Source organism: Schistocerca gregaria, chromosome 5 (genome assembly GCF_023897955.1).
Source record: "Schistocerca gregaria isolate iqSchGreg1 chromosome 5, iqSchGreg1.2, whole genome shotgun sequence".
Lineage (NCBI taxonomy): Eukaryota > Metazoa > Arthropoda > Insecta > Orthoptera > Acrididae > Schistocerca > Schistocerca gregaria.
Window position 1 is genome coordinate 476649552 of NC_064924.1, and position 18369 is coordinate 476667920.

Here is an 18369-nt window from a genome sequence, read left to right on the forward strand (position 1 = left end):
TTCTTTTGCTATAATTTTCCTTTTCCCCCAATTCAATTTACAACAACCTCATTAATTATGCTGTCTACCCAGCATTCTTCTATAGCTCCACATTAGAGGAGCTTCTATTCTTTTCTTGTTTGAATAGTGTATCACTCATGTTTCAATTCCCTACAAGGCTACACTACAGACATGTACTTTCAGAATAGACTTCCTAACAATTAAATCTATATCCAATGGTAACAAAATCGTTATTTTCAGCAATGCTTTTCTTGCTTTTCCAGCATGCATTTTATATCCTCTGTGCTTCAGTCATCAACAGTCATTTTACTGCCCACATAGTAAAACTCATATGTTAATTTGTCTCTTTCCCTAATCTAATTTCTCAGTATCACCTGATTTTGTTTCAGCTACATTCCATCACCCATGTTTTACCATTACTGACATCTTATAAACTCTTATGGAGATATTATTCTGTCCATTCAACTGCTCTTTCTAGTCCTTTGCTGTCTCTGACAGAATTACAATGTCATCCTCACCATCTGTAATACCCTATCCTTCACATTCGTTCCCTTCTCAACCTCTCACTTCTATGCTAGAGTGTACATTGCACCATGTAAGTTATATATGAGAGAGATGTCACTGGGATATGGAAAGCAGTCATTTTAGTGTAATACTGTGCTTTAGAAAATAAGCATTTCGCCTCGAAGGTGAAGGTGACGAAGCTGTCTTCCATTAACTAGAAAGGTTAACTGCTACAATGTGAGACTGTGGGGCACTGAAAATCTGCACAAAATTGTGTGAACAAATGAGATTCACCGAAGGTTAATATTTTCTGTGCGATGTCACAGACATATCTCTGTAGGCCATTTTTCTTCTGTGTGAATTGATTGTTTCCACAGCTGACTGCCCATTTCCTGAATTTCATCTTCCAACAAGAACGGACACCCCTTCATTGGGGCATCAGTGTTCGTCGCTGCCTAAAAGACAAATTTCCTCACACCGCCTAGATTGGGCTTCATGGTGTAGATGATGTGGTTTTATTCCCTTGGCCACCCCAGATTGCCTGACCTAAAACCTTTCTATTTTTTCCTTTGGGGGTACATAAAGGATTATATTAATGTACACCCCTCTCCTCCCCCTCACACACAGCCAAAAACATTGGAACAGCTTGAGTATTCTGCACTGATAACTACTGAAACAATGTTGCTATATAAGGTATGGAACAAACTTGACTACCACTTGGACGTGATTGAGACCAGGAGGACACTTGCTGAACATTTGTATAGTACTAAATGCGAACTTGATGAGCTTGTTATTCTATAATGCTTCAGTCATATTTGTGCAAGTAACACTTTGGAAAATACAGAGCTTTGAAGACGAATGAATCACTTGTAGTAGCCTTGTATGTCTATATAACCAACATTTTGTTTTCCAAAATTGGATAAAATCCAATTAAACCACTGATCTTTCATGATGTCAATCGGTTGTTAAAAACTTCAGTAATGTGTGAGATAAGCAAGTTGTGTGACAAATGAAATGAAGAATGCTTATCCATCTGTACCATAAAAGTAGCACAGGAACCCAGAAAGTGCTGATAACAGATACTGTTAATTTTTATAAAACTACACACGTTAAATGTACACAAGTACAGACATGCAAGCAAGTTAGAAAACTGAAGTAGACTTATACACACCAGACAAAGAATAATCATTGCGACGACTCTCAGAATCTCTTATCAGAAAAGCACCGTGGTCGTTCTCTGGTAGCAGTAATTTCTTCTCAGCTTCGATTCGTTTTATTTTTCCAAAATACCACCTGCAAAAAAAAAATTCACAAAATTAACACCAGATCAAGATTTAATAATATTTAATCATATGTCACATACAAATATTGTTGATCTCTATCCCTTCTACATATGATACCACTTAAGATTACAATGATAGTTATAGCTTTCTAGGGAAAAAAGGTGAAACGTGAAACTTTATGTGCTGTATCTTTTAACTAGATGGAATGTTTAACCTCTTATATTTCATAACAGAGGCATTATTAGAATTACACTCAATAATTTAACTTGGCAGAGTCACATACTACTGAAAGCAAGCTGCAGAAACTTATTTGACACACACCACACCAAGACTAGAATTCCTATTCTTTCAAATGTAATTTTCTGATATTCATCCGTCAACTATCCTATGGAAAAATACCTTCAAGACCTGCAACTATGTACAATTAATAAAACACCAGTAAATCCCCAATTATTTAAAGAATCAAACCTCTCTGTATTACAAATGAGTCAACGTGTTAAATGTTTGACGTTAAGCATGTGAGCAAGTCAAAGTTTAGAAAAGGTTTAAAATTGTACTTAAAGTTTGCTGGACATCACTAAGTGCTCTCATTATGAAACACTGGATAAATATAGTGTCTGGGTAACTTGCACTTCATTTCAAGCAAAAGCAAGTTTTCCACACATCTCAGTATTTATGACATCTTATCATCTGACCTGTGTGTCGCACAATGATGTAATTTTTGGATTTATATTCAATGAGACATGCAGATACAATCTGCAAAGTGTGTTCGGAACAGAATTAACAATAAAGAAGTAATACATTAAAACTCGTGGCAGCTCACACAAAATTTTACCAATGTGCTACAATGTGGTGGCATATGAAAAAACTGTTTGAACACATTTACATTTTATAACTAGTAGTTCAACACTGCGAGGAATGGAAGGAAAAAAGAAAGAAATATGATGATGATGAAGGCGAAATCATAGCAGCAGGAACTGAAACTGAGCCGAACTACCAGTCAGTGCACTTGACCATTCGAACAGGATGCCTTTACATCGACTGCTTCTCAAAAATCTCCCATACTCTTTACTTGCACATTGTGTTACATGCACTCTAAAAGAAAGTACTGAGCTAGTGCTGCGAGCAACGTAGCACTCATGGTGGGAATGGATGAAATCATATCAGAGCACGTGCAGTCGAAAATAGACAGCTGCATCCCCTCTCTGAGTTGCTCGTAGCGTCACTGACCTTCATTTCACCACTTGAGACCAGTTTCTAGTTATCATAGAGAGTGCAATAAAACCTGTTTTCGTCCATTTTATTGGCATATCATCACGCATTTGAAGAGAATTTTAGTGTGATATCTATAGTGTGCTGTAACACATCAGCAGCTGATGACATGACGCCACTTGCCATGTCCGATACAGAAGTTGTACTGCATGAAGAGTGAGACTGTAACAAACAATGAACTTTTTCTCCTTTTATCTTTTTGTGGGCACTATCAGCGAGAAAAAGTTTCTTTTAAAGTTTGTAATTACTTGTAAAGTTTGTTGAACTAAAGTTTTTTGGAACTCACTAAGGGCTCTCATTCTCAAATACTGGATGAATAAATGTATTTGCAAGCCATCAGTTCACTGCCTTAAGACATACATACAGCCTCTAATTTTAATAGCTCACTTCCCACATTAAACTTTTAACATATTATTATACCTCTTAATGGCTAGATTATGATGGCATTTTAAATTTGTAATTCAGTCACTAAATGTGAGATATTGAAAATGAGATTTTATTGCCCCTGAAAGCCATTAGATAGGCATCCTGCAACCGGATCCGAGTTCCAGGATAGTCACTTCGTAATCAAGATACCAAGACAATTTTACCCCAAAAAGAGTAAATTATTTGGTAAAAACAATTTTATTTTCAGTCACAATCGCAAATAATTTCTTCAATGACAGATTTTTATGTTTAAGTCACCTTCAGGTAGCCAGTTCTGTTGTGACTTGTGATACATTTGGAACACTGACTTCAGAACTTTTCTACTGCTAACATGGCTCTACTAAAAGTTGATAAGTGGGTCTTAATAAGAGAATGGATTACCATTCTGTCAGTATAGTTGATGTGAATAAAAGCAATTTAATTCTACTCCACATTTTCAAAACATTCTCCAAATCTACAAATGCTGTAGGAAACATCCTTATTTTCTTCAAAATCTGCCCTGCACTATTAGTCCCAGCGCTAAAATTTCTTCTTGAGTGCCCAGATTCTCCTGAAACCAAACTGGTCCTCTCCTAATTGACTATCAATTTTCAAGTCCATTCTTCATTCAAGTACTCTCACAATTTTTTTGAGTATGTGATACTCGACTGACACTGCAGTAATTTTTAAACTGGGCAGTATGGTGTCAATAGTCACATCAGGTAGTAGTTAGTGACATATTACAGTTTTTATTTGTGGACTTGATGGACATGCCCTGCATTTGATTTTAATTGATGTTGTCATGTTGGCATAATTGTTTTTATTCCATTCAGATCTGAAGACAGTCATCACAAGCTGAAATACACAATAAATTACAATGAAGTGACATATTCATGGGACGCCTCCTAATATTGTGCATGGTACAGTGCAGAACGTGACGTGGCTTGGACTCAACAAATCACTGTAAGTTTCCTGCAGAAATATTGAGCCATGCTGCCTCTACAGCCATCCATTATTGCGGAACTGTTGCCAATGCAAGATTTTTTGCACAAAATGAATTATCATTTCTGTCTCATTAATGTTCAATGGGATTCAGGTAGGATGATATGGTTGGCCAAATCATTCGCCTAAATTGTCCAGAATGTTCCTCAAACCAACTGCGAACAATTGTGGCCCGGTTACATAGCACATAGTTAGCCATAAAAATTCAATCGTTGTTTGGGGACATGAAGTCCATGAATGGCTGCAGTTCTCCTAGTTGCCAAACATAACAACTTCCAGTCAATGATCGGTTGGGCTGAACCACAGCCCACACCATTATGGAAAAGCCACCAGCTCACACAGTGATTTGTTGACAACTTGGGTCCATGGCATGTGAAGTCTGCGCCACACTAACTCCACCATCAGCTCCACCAACTGAAATTGGGACTCATCTGACAAGGCCACGGTTTCCCAGTCATCTAGAGTCCAACCGATGTGGTCACAATCTCTAGAGAGGCGCTGCAGGCGATGTTTTGCTGTAAGCAGAGGCACTCGATTCGGTCGTCTGCTGCCATAATCCATTAATGCCAAATTTCACCGAACTGTCGTAACACATACGTTGGTGAAATGTCCCACATTGATTTCTGTGGTTATTTCACGCAGCGTTGCTTGTTTGTTAGCACTGACGACTCTAGGCAAATGACACTGCACTCTATCGTTAAGTGAAGGCCGTCGGTCACTGAGTTGTCCGTGGTGAGGGGTAATGCCTGAAATTTGGTATTCTCGGCACACTCTTGACACTGTGCGTCTCGGAACACTGAATACCTTAATGATTTCCGAAATGGAATGTCCCGTGCGTCTAGTTCTAATTACTATTCAGCGTTCAAAGTCTATTAATTCCCATCGTACGGCCATAATCACGTCGGACAGCCATTCACGTGAATCATCTGAGTGCAAATGACAGCTCCGCCAATGCACTGCCGTTTTATACCTTGTGGACGCAATATTACCGGCATCTGTATTTGTGCGTATCGACTTTCGTCACCTCAGGTTACCTACCATTTCGATCAAGCTCTGTGATTAAAGAGAATTATCGACATTGTTTAGATAGCTGTTTTGTTTCACTGAGGCGCTGTCGTAACTTATGAACAATTTTCACATCTATCTGCTGTTTCTGTTGAAGTGTATTAGTTATAGCCTATTATATAGAAAGTCTGTTGGAAATTGCTCAGTTAAATAAACTTCGTTCACGAGTTTGTACAGTTCTAAACCTGCCCTTTGGCTTGATGCTCGTAAAGATCTGATAATATTTCATGAATACATGATAATAAATCGTGTGAAATCTATCATCTACAGATCGTGTGGGACATCTAATGTGCATACAGAAGGAGAGCGGGAATAAACTTGGGTCTCCTCGCTTTTAGGAAAGTATTTGCCTATACGCATTCAATTTGCAATTTCACCACATGGCATGTGACAGAGGGTACCTAACTTTCCGGTGTCAAATCCTGCCCTCTTCCCACCTATGCCATTCACATACCATATCGGAGAAGAACGAGTGTTCATACTGATACCATTAAACGAATTTCTTCAGTTCAAAATCGTGTCCACTACGGAAAATTTATAGAAGGTGGCGTCATGGCACATACGCTCTCATGGTTTACGCCGTCTTTCAAGTGGTGGCACCGAGGAACTTGAAATGGGAGACGTGAACGGGAAGACAGCGATTACCTCATGCAATTATATTTACAGATTTCCAAAAACGGGCTTTCTAAGGACTGTCGTTTGAACTCTTAAGTCATGCGTCCCACTTCAGTTAAAAAGATGGGTCGAAGGCCGTGAAAGAAATGCGAGGGTAGTTTGAAAACTCTGATAAATTTCCGTGAAGGCATGGAACATTTCTGTTGCGCCTTCATGATTCGTTAGCTTGATTACTCAAAGGGTGTCATAAAGATATTCAACAATGCACGGTGTACAAATCATTGTTGACAGCCGTCTGAACTGATCAGCGTGACGAGAGCGATTGAAAATGGAGAAAACCGAGTTCGGTGGTTTATTAAACATTTTGATTTGAAGGCTTGGACTGCCGCAAAAATCAAAACAGAAATGCATGAAGTTCACGCCGATCACTGAAAACCATTTACCTTTGTACTAATGAATTTAAAATGGTCGGACAAGCATAAAAGACGTAGCGCGCTACGGCCGTGCAACTGAGGTCACCACAAAGGAAACCATTAACAAAACCCGTCATATGTTAATGCAAAACATCCGAATACAAATTCGGGTGATGTTTAATTGCAATCCGGAAGACTTTTTGCAGAGATTTGTGACTGCTGACGTAACCAGGATCCATCGCTACGCACCTGAGTCAAAACTATGGACAAAGACAGTTGAAAGTCCACCGATAAAGGTAGATAGAATTTTGTGAACTGATTAGGTGATGGCCATCGTTTTTGGGGATTCTCAAGCAATAATCATTACGAATTACTTGGGAAAAGGCAGAAAGACGTGACTGGATCCTATAACGCTTCAATGTTGGATTGCTTGAAACTTGCGTTAGCTGAATAAAGAACCAGAGTTGGCATGCAAAAATGTGCTCTTTCACCAGGATAACGCACCACACCACACAACAGCGATAATAATGGCGAAATTGCATGAACTGAGCTTTCAATTGGTTTCTCATCCACTATTTTCACTGAACTTCGCCCCCATGTGACTTCTTTCTGTTCCCTAATCACATTTTGGCTTGGTGGCAAGAACTTTTCAGCAAATGTGGACGCGATGGCTGTAGTTAATGAGTATTTTGCAGAGTTTGACGAAACCTATTTTTCCGATGGGATGAAAAAGCTGAAGGATCGCTCGACCACATGTATATCTCTCAAAGGAGGCTTTGTCGAGAAGTAAATTGTTTCCAAAACAATTATTTTCTTTCTTTTTTACCAGACTTATCAAACTACACTCGTATTCATAAAAAAACAAGTTTCATCAAGTCAGTGTCATAGACAAAGGTAGTATGAATATTCCATAAAAAGGTTTCTCTTTCGCATCGGGCGAAACTAACGTGAATTTTCATGGCACATCTGTATATGGCAGTTACTTGCCACAAGTGGCAATGTTAACATGTTCAACTAATGGTACATTTTTTCCCCCTAAATGAGTTTTCAGTAAATTGGGTGCAGTTAATTGTGTTCCACATTCTGCCGTTCGCTGCATAATATTTGCGCAACGAAAATAAATTTGATTAAAAGACAATTCAAAGAGGTGCAAATAAGCAATCATTCTTCCGTCTACGAATGCAGCTATTATCGTGGTTAACTTCTATCACAGTATAAAGTGTAGCTTGCCAATCACCGCTCTGTGATTTGCTAAGTGTGTAAGTGTCGCAGCTGTAAAACGAGCCTCGTGCGGCAGAAACTTCTAATCTGAAACGGAGCGGGGCGTTTTTCGGATGGATACGCAGTGGTGCCTCGCTTGCATGGCCGGTGGAATTCCGCTTCTAATGCACTCCTGCGCCACGGCTAACGGAGTGAAACCAGTGAAAGTGAGTGCCCCTAGCTGGCAACGCCGCTGTTCACCTTGAGCCGCTAACACCTGACAAGCGCGGTTCCATTCCCGGTGGCGGCTCGTTTCACAAGCGACAGCGAATCAAAGAGATACAAGAGTCAGCACACGGCTGTTAAGTGACGTCACACGTTCGCTGCAGCTGCGGGGCGTAATGCAACGAAAGTTTGGCTGCCAATACGTGGAGTCCAAATACAGACAATCTCCATCAGGATTACGTGTAACGTCCTCTGTGTGATAGTCAAACCTATCTTGGCAACAATGAGTGATTTTTTCTCCTATTTCTAAAGACACTGTAATCTTCGGAAGAAATGCTGCCATTTTAACAGTCGAGACCTCGGCGCTAGATCGTTGAAACTACGTATTGTTAATATGCAGAGTCTTTGGGGACTGTGCATATTTAAGCGTTATCGTTATGTCAATGGAATTTAGATTTTAAATAACTATCAATTTCTGAAAAGGCAGCTATACAAGTTTGAACTGGCTGTATTGATCTATCCAGAGGCCAGTGAAAAAAAAAAGTTCAAATGGCTCTGAGCACTATGGAACTTAACTTATGAGGTCATCAGTCCCCTAGAACTTAAACCTAACTAATCTAAGGACATCACACACATCCATGCCCGAGGCAGGATTCGAACCTGCGACCGTAGCGGTCACGCGGTTCCAGACTGTAGCGCCTAGAACCGCTCGGCCACTCCGGCCGGCCGAAATAACTACACTACTTACGTGCAAAATCCTCTCCCCCTAACAATGACGGCTGTTATATACGCGCAATAAAAACTGCATGTAATACGCAAATGCCGCTATGATGACGAGTGCAATAACTACTTCAACACAACTTATTGCCAACAGCTGTTTACAGCAATTGCATGGAAATTTCTTTATGTTATTGTGGCAGTTCTTAGTTGAAGGGAGGAGCGGGGGTGGGGGGGGGGGGGGGGGGAGTGATGTCTGAATTACGGCTGTATAACAACTTGAGCAACTTTTAATGACGAGAGGGGGAACACAAAATGCGCCCAGGAACATTGTCGAATGTTCGCTCTTGTGGTCCAGGTGCTATGGCATGGTGAGTCTTAATACTGTCTGGACATACTGACCTCCAAATCTTCACAAACGGTGCACTCAACTGTGAATTCCTTTCCCATCTGCGTCTTTTCAATTGTGCATTCGGCCCTAGCTTTATTTTTATGGATGACTGCGCGAACCACATCGAACCGTGCTGGTGAAGGAGCTATTACAACGTGAGGATATTCAGCGAACCGAGCACGTGTTGAATGCGTTGTGGAGACGAATTGCATCACGTCCATGTGTACCAACGATCATCTACCAGTTGTCAAGAGCTTTAGTGAAGGAATGGAATGTCTTACAAACAGAAATCCTTACCAACCTTGTGCCATGTCCTGCCTTTTGTAATCATAAATCGCAGTGACTTCGGTGTAACTACAGTCTTTGAACAAAAGTGTCACTTCTGTTCCCCTCATTGCGTATTTCTCTCAGTTACCTTGTGTACTATCTGCAGCTGTTCTTTCTATGTTAGGCACAAGTTTCATCGCGCTCTGTTATTTGGCAGTGACACATTATATGAAAGTTACTTTCGTCTTTAAATTTTGCTCACCAGCGAATACGTAACGCTTATGCATGATCCAATGGAGATTAGAGCTGGCTCGGAAGCATACAAGCAATTGTTTTCCCTGGCTCTATTTGCGAATGGAACAGGTAGGGGAATGACTGTAAAACTGAACAAAGAGTACCTACCGTCCGGACGCACTGTACAGTGGCTCGACGAGAATGTAAGCAGTACAGAATCATACATCGTGGTATTTACTGTACAGCTGCTTGAGATTAATTATGCTGTTTAGTGGCGATACTTTGGCTAATTTGTACGTCTCTCACTGGCTCCAAGGCCGAAGATAAATTCTTAGTTACCGTAATTTCACGTTTTATTTTTCTGCATCATGTCTTTTTGCTCGGGTAAGTTTCCATCGCAATGGACACGCAACGTATCTAGCAGCCTTTATATTTTATTCCTGCTCCCTGACTCACCGACATCAGTTAAGCAGTCTCAGTTACAGTAGACAGAGCGTCGCGTGAGAAGACAGAAGAGAATCGCTGGCTATTCGCTGGGAAATCCAAATTTCGATCCTCGCCTACATTGGGTATTTTCCGTTGAGGAGTCGATAGCTCACAGCAATATCAAACTACCGCCCAAGTTAGCAAGTATTGCTCCTTATCTAAGAGTACTGAAGAGTGTTCATACTTGTTTGTCATTCACAAACTGTGTATGTGTTTCAAGTTTTATTACCCTCACTCAACCGTCTTACAAGTCATTGGGATATTTATCTGAGCGGCGACGTGTTTCTTTACTTCAACACAGTTTCGATTTTATTCTCAAAAATATTATTAGTGGCTTGAAAATATCTCAGAGCTCAAATGGTAAAATGCGCAAGAAACATGATTTTGCAATTAAGAATCTATTTTAAAGCATGTTGCATAACAAAAAATGTAGCTTCTTCCCACTGAACACATTATGAGATTAGAATACAAAATATTGATGTCTAGGTTCCAAATCCACGCGCACCTGCATGACGCTAAAATAAAATACTCGAGCAATTTCTCGCTAACAACACACTAGTTAACGCCAACGATCATGTTCTTGTTTCATACGAATCGTGTGTGACGCATCACATTTTTTGAAATACCTTATTTAAGAAGAACTGCGCAGTTCGCTTCTGTCTACCACGGATGAACAGACTTGTTCGTACAGTACTTCAATACACATCACAATTCACAATGTCTGTCTTTCTTATTTTTGTCACAGGTTCTCTTTCAGTGCTTAAAACAATGGCAGATATCTTTTCACAGATTCTCGTCGCGGAGTGGAACAGTAAGCACGAGTATAAAGCGGTCGCTATTGCGAATTATGAAGAAAGTACGCACCGAAACATGTCTTCAATCTAGATCGTCACTGCGAAGTTACCATTTAGATAGCGCCAACTGTAATGGCGGAATGTAGCAGCGATGCCAATAGCTCTCTTCAAAGATCAAGGCAGGAAAATATAGGTATCGTTGCAGAAACTGCTATCTGCCAGATGAATTTGAAAAGGGAGTAAAGCTGGTCACAACCGAAGGTTACTTCGAACTCGGCTGTGCTTTAATGTCAAGACATCCTGAGAGTTAATCTGTAAACCAAAACGAATGGAAACACTTTTTATACCTATAACACCTTCTCCAAAATAAACACTGGATAATGGCTTAAGCAGCCGAAATTTCGTTGTGAAACGGAGAAAAAGTATAAATAAATGACTGTCTAAGTTTTAAAAAATCCCACATTCATTTAATTCAGTTCTGATCTTAGCAAGTTGATTACGTTGCCACATCGGTGTTAGGTCCATTTACAATAAGAACGGTCATTTATCTTTCGCCGCAAACAGTGAACAGCCTTCTGTGGATGAACAAGTCAGTTCTGAACTGGCAACTGCGATATTTATACCTAATAAATAGCATTACTAACACTGGCTGGTTGCTGAGCTACTTAATTATAAGAATCTACCTGCATTTTCTAATAGCCACCGTCTCGCCATGTCAGTTTTCAACAAAATAAGTCACACAAATTAACTCAAGTTCTTGACACTGCATTTACGAGAAACCCTTACTCTGCAGAAAAAAGAACGGCACTAGTAAAGATTTGCTGTTCGAGATTTCGCGTGGAAACGTCACCATACGCTTCTGTTCGTGTTTGGAATAGTCCACTCATCACTTCTACAAATAAATTGCATTCCTACGATCAGTTCTGCGTAGAGGCTGATCAGTTAGCATCACAGCGAGACGTCGCAATGGGAAAATATTGGGGCAAGCTGTTTTGTCGTTCAGTTTTTCCCGCGGATTGGTCCGATCATTTGCTTGGAAGTAATGTTTCCAAAGCCTGTACAAGAATGTGCACGACTTTCAGACTTCTGAAGAATTCGTGCGTATTACCTCAACAACAACTGAATGGACGGGAAAATAAAAATGCTTCTGCTACGTGAGATCTATTATCAGCATGTACTGCCAGATTAGACTATACTTTTTCGATCCAGAAAGCAGTCGTCATGCAATGCACACCATCCTACAAGTACAGAATAAAATGCGGTATCTATCTTTTTTTGTTAGTGTGACACCCATTGACAGAGTAACAAGTTTCATGTTTCATCTCGTGCGTGAAGAACCGTCCGTAAAATTGAAAGGGCGCACCTTGGTAAACAATTACACGAAACATCAAAACCTTGCCTCACACTCCACCGCAAATACGACCTACTGCCATTCTGCATGCCATTGTCTTCAAACGCGAGTGGCATAGCGGTTACAGCTTCATGTCCCAGTCGTTTTATGTCCTATAACGGTTTGATGCTACGCCATGAAACACAAGGTTCAGATTTAGGGACTAAAAACGGCGCCTGGGAAAGGTCAAACAGAAACCGGCCACTAGATGCAACTGCATTCTTACTTTCCTACGTGCCAAGTTCTTGGAATAGCGCACTAACAAAGTATAGTTGCAATAACGAGAGTTACCTGAGGCGTTTGTTAACAGTACCGGTACTTTATGCAGCTCTTACGACCGAGTACTACGTAAGATGTTGGACTTTTATTACCTGACGCTTTATTTACTCCTCTACGCTTGCGTCTACAGCGAACTGAGACGACATCCCCAATACAGTTCACAACCGTTATAATGGCATTCCACGGTAACTTGCGTCTGCACTATCAAGAGGAAATTAATTAAACACCCTTCCGACGTAAGAAGGAATCGATGTACAGTTTTACCAGGACTAGCATAAAAAATTAACTCCTAGTTGCGTTAGTATTCACACAAGTACTTATATCATTATCAGCATCATCATCATCATCATCATCATCATCATCATTTAAGTTTGCCGTTTGGCATCCGCAGCTGGATGAGTGTCTCCCCTGGACTTTTCCATGAACTACAGTGTTCATCTAATCGCATCAGCCGCGCGATTTGAGGCGACGTCACGGAATGCGCGGCCGCTTCCGCCGGGGGTTCGAGTCCTCTCTCGGGCGTAGGTGTGTGTGTGTGTGTGTGTGTGTGTGTGTGTGTGTGTGTGTGTGTGTGTGTGTGTGTGTGTGTGTGCGCGCGCGTGTGCGTGTGTGTGTGTGTGTTTTTTGTCCTTAGCATTAGTTAAAGTAGTGCGTAAGTCTAGGGGGCGATGACCCTAGCAGTCTGGTCCCTTTAACCCCAACCAACCAACGAACCAACGAACCAACGACCTCAGCGGTTTGGTCCCTAGGGAATTCACACACATTTGAACATTTTATTCGCATCCGTGTTATTCCTGCATGTTTTCAAACCCACCAACCAATCTTCGATCACAGTCTCTCTGATTTCAGCAAAGAACTCTCTCGATCCTTCAACAATCCTTCTGCCTGGCTGGATGCCGCTTCCTTCATTTCGTCTTCACTGCGGTCATTATAAAGGTAATTGATGACCTGAAGTATGTCATGCACAACCGCGAGGCAACAATATCGACATTATTAGTCTTAAACAAAGTATGTGGTACAGTCAAATTTTGACATACTGACCAGAAAAATGAGACAGCTAAAATTTTCATATACTACGCTGAAGTGGTTTCAAAGATTGTTTATGTGGCTTCTGTCACACTCTTCAGAGCCTGTTGCTGTCTGTATTGCGGTAAAATCCCAAGATATCTTAGTGATCCGTCAGATTCTATTAATTTCTGAATATTGCAAATAGTTCCTTCCTACTCTTCTCAGAAGTATTCCAATACCTTAGCACAGAACAATGGAGAACCTGGGTGTAACTTTGGATTAGCATCACAAGTGGACGCACAACACTATCGCCACATACAGGAAAACTTCAGCTTGCCTCCATGCCCTCAAAAAGTTCCGGAACATGTTTCCACAGAACGTGTAAACGTAATCATATGCAGTCATTCGTTGAACCATCTGAAACACCCATCTATTTCACCAATTCAGTGCTTCATACGTCCAGTTAGTAGGTCGCGGCCAGACAAGTTACTTGACTACGTCAACTTCAATAGGTTCCCTAGTGTGCAGGCGCACCAGTTCCTCACATCAGAGATTAAATACCCGTCACCTTATCATAATCTAAACTCGCGATCTCACTTATCTAGTATCCTACCTGTGTCAATCCATAAAAGAAAAATATTCGCAAACTCCTTCCCTGCTGCTGCAATCTAGCTCTGGAACATGTAACTATGCATTATGCGCATAATTCAATAGCGTTTTGTATTTATGAAGACACTGAAGCGCTTCCTTCCTCCGTCCAAAAATTAAACTTACATTGTCAGTTCTCCCTGTGTCAAACTGTAAAGCGAATGCTCCAAGATTTCCCAAGTTAAGCTTCCTTATGTTTACAGGTTTCAACTATCACGACACTTCTTTTCCACTACCTTAATAGTATTTCGTCACGTTCCTCTTTCTCCCCCTCTTCCGCCATTTCTGTTATGTCCATCGCTCAGAGCACACTTCAGCCTTCCGACAGTTTGTCTTTGCGGTATTACTTTTAACTAACGAATGCAAACCTTTTTTTCCTGCACTGCAGCTAATTCTAAATGTCGTATTTTATGTAAAATGTAACTTACACGATTCAGTCACATTAACGTGACCACAGCCCACGTTCGACGTCAACGTGCAATGACCACTCACAGACGACAGGTGGCAGCACTAGCAGTGGATGGTATACAAAAAAGTTGGGGGGAGGGGGAGTGTTTGATGCGGAAAACATTGCAGTCGTCGATAAGCGGAAACGGACTGATTTATCTGACGCCCGAAAGGGCATGATGACTTGCTTCCGAGCCAAGAGTGTAAGCATTTCCAAACCTGATAAGTTTGGAAACTGTTCGCCGATCTCTGTGTAAACCGTGCATCGCAAAACAGCACCACCAAAACCGGCGCCGGGGCAACCTTGGTGCACCACAGATGACAGGTGTGAACGACAGCTGTGACGATGTGTACGGCGAATAGACGTGCAACTGTTGAGGAACGGAACGCCCATATAAACTAAGGCTGGTATTACACTATCAAATTTCTTTGTCCAACAGCTTTGTCAAATACATTTGTCAAAGAAATTTGATGGTGTAATAGGGAACTTTGTCAAATGTCAAATATTTGATCAAATCTAGGACCTCGCAGTATATTTGATCAAAGAAGTCGCTTGTCTTCTGTTCTCTGCAATGTGACATGTTACCACGTGGAGCGCTAGCATCGCTGCAGCGTTCTGTCATCTGTAGGGTTTTTATAAACATTGCCGGTAAATACAATTGGTGTGTACCGACAACTGCAAAATTAATAGAAATTTATGAAGCTGATCGGGCTCTTTACAACGTGAGGCACCCTGAGTACAAAAATAGATTAAGAAGATTGGAGATCTGACCTGACCTGACCTAACCGAACCTGTCTCCTGTAGTAATGAATCGGAATGTTACAGTGAGCCTGTCTTCTGCAGATATAGCAGTCCTTAAGTGAGTATTGTGCTTTGTGATATGAGGATACACTTCACTGAGCACATACAGAAATGTATTTACACCCATTCTGAAGTAATTGATGTACGACTTGACGTCCTCCACTACAAGCTCAAGTAACAAGTTTTGTTGAATGCTTTTATCGTGTCGTCGTAAAACCCACGGCTTCACCCAGGCACGTTTCGTTTTTTTTCCCCCCCGCTTCTCTTCCGCATGTGCCCACAGCGCAATTGTGGTACATGCAACTGCTGCGGTTAATAACAAGTTGTTGTTGTCAGCCATCTTGAACTTTGACGAAAAATATGATGGCAGTGTAATACCCCCTTTTAGCGCCACGACAAAGATCTTTGTCAAATAAATTTGACGAATATTTGATGACATCTTTGATCAAATATTTGACAAAGAAATTTGACAGTGTAATACCGGCCTAAAGAGCAACAACAGTGTCTTCCCTGCAGGTACCTGGTTCATTCAAACATGCTGATTGCTATTCATTCGTGACAAAGGCTGGAATTGGCAGGCCAATAGCGGGTTTGGGCGTCCACTGAGCGGCGGCAGGAGCCTTTTCAGATGAATCACGTTTTATGCTCCAGCAGACAGATGGCCGTTGATGTGTACGGCACGGAACGTCTGATAGCAAACACCCCGCAACCCCGAGAGAGCGTTGTGGCCTGAGGAATGTTTTCTTGGTATTCCCAGGGTGAACTCGGTATTCTGGAAGTTACAATGGATCAACCCAAGTATGCACCTATCCTTCGGGGCTATGTTCGACTCTACATGTAGTCTGTTTTTGCTCGACGCGATGGCATCTACAAGCACGACAACTCAACGTGCCACACGGCTTGGCAGTGTACGTGCATGTTTCGAAGAGCACCCGGATGAGTTTACCCTACTGTCTGGCCACCAAATTTGCCGGATTTAAATCTAGTCGAGAATCTATGAGACCACCTCGATCGGGCTCCTGGTGCCATGGATCGTCAGTCGTGCAAACTAGCGCAAACGGCCACGGAACTGGAGGCGGGAGGGCTCTACATCCCATCCTTTCCTGCATGCCTCTCAGCGGTCCACGGTGCAAACGTGGTTATTCAGGCATTTGACAAGTGGTCTCAATATGAGTGGACAGTGTACAACATGCTTATCGTAATGATTGTAACAGGAAACATGCAGAATGCTTCGTTACATGAAACTTCGGGCTCCCGCTCTAGTCTGCTCCCCGATCCACTTGCTTTTCTTTCTGTCCCAGTAAATTTCCAACACATATCTCTCAATACTCGTTCGGCAAACTTTAGTGATTAAACAGTTTTTCGCAGTGAAAGCCCAAGTCTCAGTGTCGAAGACAAAACTGGTAACACATACTGTTTAACATCGTTTTTCAGACACATCAGTAGCTTAGAGAAACCCGTACAGAAACAGTCTGAAAAGCTTTTACAAGTGCTGAAGGGTAGGTTGTGTTGAAAAATAACTTAAGTAAAGAATACGATACAGTGCGCAGTTTCCAAGTAAATGGGACTGAACCTATCCAACCAGACAGCTGCGCGTGCAAATTCAAGCGCCCCCTTCAGAAACGGTGTCGCCAAATGTGTTCGTCTGGTTTCCAAAAACCTAAAAATAAAGCGACACAGAAACTGGACACGGGACGGTAGTAAGGATCTAACCTGAGCTAAAGCGTGAGCAGTCTCTTGCGCTGATATCTGCGCTAGGAGAACTGATACTATTGTATCTGGCAGGGAGGTTGAATTTGCACCGCGCAATGGCCTGATGGGCTAACTCCAATGCTAATTGGCGGAGCAAAGTGTCATTTTTTCTGAACAGCTGTTTCTTACCACAATCTACGCTGCAACAACCTTACAAGCTTTTCAGAGTGCTTCTGACCACTCTGCACATGTTGTGCATGGTCCTACGTGTCGGTCTAATAAGACCCATCAATAGCAGAAATGTCGATGTAAACAATGCTAACAACGTCAACAGATAAAGAAAGGTAAAACATTAGTATCTCAATAACATTATTTCACATTCCTGTCAGTATGCTGCATCGATGAGGGCAATTGCGCTATGAAAATATACAGTTGCATTTATTAATAGTGATCAATTTTTTAAGCGATCTGACATGTCAAGGTAGTTTGTTCTGCTTTATCACATAATGTAGGTGACAGATTGCGTAATCGTTCCCTAAATTGGACACGGTTCGACTTTCATCACTGCAAGCGACTTCGAAGACGACGGGTCGAAATCTTGAATTTCAGTTACTTTGTCGTAGGAAGTAGACTCGCTTAATTGTGCCAGTGTTCATTTAGAAAATTATCATTACATACTTCAACAACAGAACTGTGAGAACGTTGAGTGTTGACAAACTGAGTTTGATAGGATTGTTGATCACCACATTCGATGATTAATGCCGTTGGTATTAAGGATGAATTATAATTTTTCTACCGTCGAACCCTTTACTTACAAAACCCAAAATCGTTTGCTCAGCGCAGATACTACTGTAATATAGCAACGATAGCTAAAAATTATAAAAAAAAAAAGCGAATGGGGAATCATACTAGCGAATACATGGGCCAAAAATGAGAAACCCACTGAAGTAAGGGATATTCAGAAAGGACAGATTGAGATGGCCCGACATCTAAGAACGAGCATCTCGCAAGACGAAGCTGGTCAACTCTTGGCGTGCTCTTTCGTGTTCATCTGTGGATAGCGGCTGAACGACCGTGAAATCACGAGTACGCTACAAGATGTAGGACCGTCCACGCCTCATCGCAGAATATGGGGAGGCCGGAGGCTTTGAGTAGGATGGGCCTCAATCCATGGCAGATCTGACAAAGAGGGTAACGCTGCTGCACGCACAAGTTTCCGTAACACTGCGT

General features: G+C 41.5%; 1 protein-coding gene across 1 annotated transcript in view; it reads right to left on the reverse strand.

The window, feature by feature from the left end:
• LOC126271937 (tyrosine-protein kinase Src42A) overlaps positions 1-18369 on the reverse strand; it is a 193552-nt gene that overhangs the window by 19386 nt on the left and 155797 nt on the right. The window contains exon 2 of the mRNA XM_049974358.1: positions 1676-1797. Within this exon, the coding sequence (XP_049830315.1) occupies positions 1676-1797 (122 nt within the window). The remainder of the gene's footprint in view (positions 1-1675; positions 1798-18369) is intronic.